Source organism: Antrostomus carolinensis, unplaced genomic scaffold (assembly GCF_000700745.2).
Source record: "Antrostomus carolinensis isolate BGI_N321 unplaced genomic scaffold, ASM70074v2 scaffold17362, whole genome shotgun sequence".
Taxonomy (NCBI): Eukaryota; Metazoa; Chordata; class Aves; order Caprimulgiformes; family Caprimulgidae; genus Antrostomus; species Antrostomus carolinensis.
The window spans coordinates 57072-58885 of NW_010299149.1; the positions used below are offsets into that span (position 1 = coordinate 57072).

General features: G+C 37.3%; 1 protein-coding gene across 1 annotated transcript in view; it reads right to left on the reverse strand.

Moving 5' to 3' along the window:
• LOC104520884 (neurobeachin-like protein 1) overlaps positions 1-1814 on the reverse strand; it is a gene marked incomplete at its 5' end in the record, with an annotated part of 54755 nt that overhangs the window by 44434 nt on the left and 8507 nt on the right. Inside the window, 2 exon segments of the mRNA XM_029083672.1 lie at positions 88-171; positions 1622-1708. Of these exon segments, the coding sequence (XP_028939505.1) occupies positions 88-171; positions 1622-1708 (171 nt within the window).

Sequence of the window (1814 nt, forward strand, 5' to 3'; positions counted from 1 at the left end):
ATTCATCAAGATATTGTGATAAAAACACTATCTGGAAGCAAGATCAAGAAGCCTACTGCAAACAGACTTCCGCATACATACTGTTACCTTAGCAGCTGGAGACTTGTGCATTACTGCTGTGAGGGCTTGAATGGTTGACACTGCCAAGCAGTCTAGGTGTCCCTGAAACACCTGAAAGTAGCAGGTACAGAAGTTATATACAAATATGCAAAGATAGTTCTGCTCCAAAAATCTATACTGTGCCCTCCTGCCAGGAGGGAAACCAAGAGTTTGTTAACATGCTTTAAAAATTATCTCCCCATGAGTCACGATTTCATAACCCCACAGCCTTACATAAGAGTAGACAACTAGCCACGTAATTCAAGAGGAGAGAAGCATCACAACACACATTGCACCACAAATATTCTGATAGACAAACACGTTTTCCTCATGCGGCTAATGGACAACCTCAAAAGGGAGGGAGGAAAACAAATTAGGAAACCTCTTGCAGTATGTGTGTGTGCACTGCTGGACAACTGGGCACCTGCAGTTCATGTAAAGTGTCTTCTTTTCCATCCAAGTCCCTACACGCCAATGCAACGCACACACAGAAACTATAACAGATAAGTCACACCAGCACAGTAAGGTGGCTGCCTCACCCACAGTCTCATCGCATTGATCAACAGGTCTTTTGCCAATTCAAGTAATCTTTTCAGGGTTTTGTTTGTTTGTTTTCTATAATTCTTGTTTATATTGATATTTCTATGATGGTTTTAAGGACAAAAACATTGGAGTACTATTTTGCATCCATCAGTAAACCTAATTAGCAAAACTGTGCAAACAAACATACTCTGTTTCGCCACCTCTGAAATATATGCATATCAGAGATATTTTGAAAATGAAATGTCAAGTATCAGAAGACTGTGTTAGATGTGAAGAAATATTTACATGCAGTTAGTGTCGTAGTGTTTCTAAAAAAAGCTAAAGCTACTAGTTAGAATCACAATATGTAGATTACCATACCTTGTATATTTAGCATTTCTTTACATTTTTAATCAGAACAAATCATTCTATTATAAAATTAATACAACAACAATTTGCATTTGAAACTTTCCACAATATTTTGTGAAAATTAAAGCAACAGGCTATTCCTACCTCCCTGATTCAGCCTGTCCATTGTTTTGTGAACATCTGTTCTTGATGACAAGCAAAGAATCAGGACATCAAATACAACCATTGAGATTCACAAACAAGGCCCCAGAATCCAAAACACCACAGTGCTGAGACAAAGAAGCAAAAAAGAGGAAAGGGAGGGGAAAAAAAATCACCACCAGGTTGACAGATTTTATTTGGATTCCATTCATGTACTTCACCTTTTCCTTAAAAAAAAAAAAAAAAAAGCAAAACTGAGGCTCAATCTAATGCAAACATCTGCAATTTGAAGCAGATTAATAAAACTGAGGTTGAATTCAATCTGTTATTCAGAAAAAATATTTTCCAGAGATGGGAAATACTGATGTGTGCAGTAACACAAGTTCATCTTGCTGCAGAAAGCTTGTAGAGGATGGTTAAGGTGAAGCACAAGAATCAATTTTCCTATGATTGTGTCTTGACTGAAGCAAAATACAGGTTAGGTAGGTACCTGGTCCTCATTCATTTCTGTCAGTAATTTGTTGGCAAGGTCTTTCTCACTCTTGTCTGCCACTTTATTGTTAGCATTTAAAAACAGCTGTTAGAAACAGAGATAAGAATAATGGAAATAATTGCATTAAACAGTTACCTGCAGCCAAACCTGCAGAGGCTGCCTTGGATTTGTACTTCACATACAAAAAAAA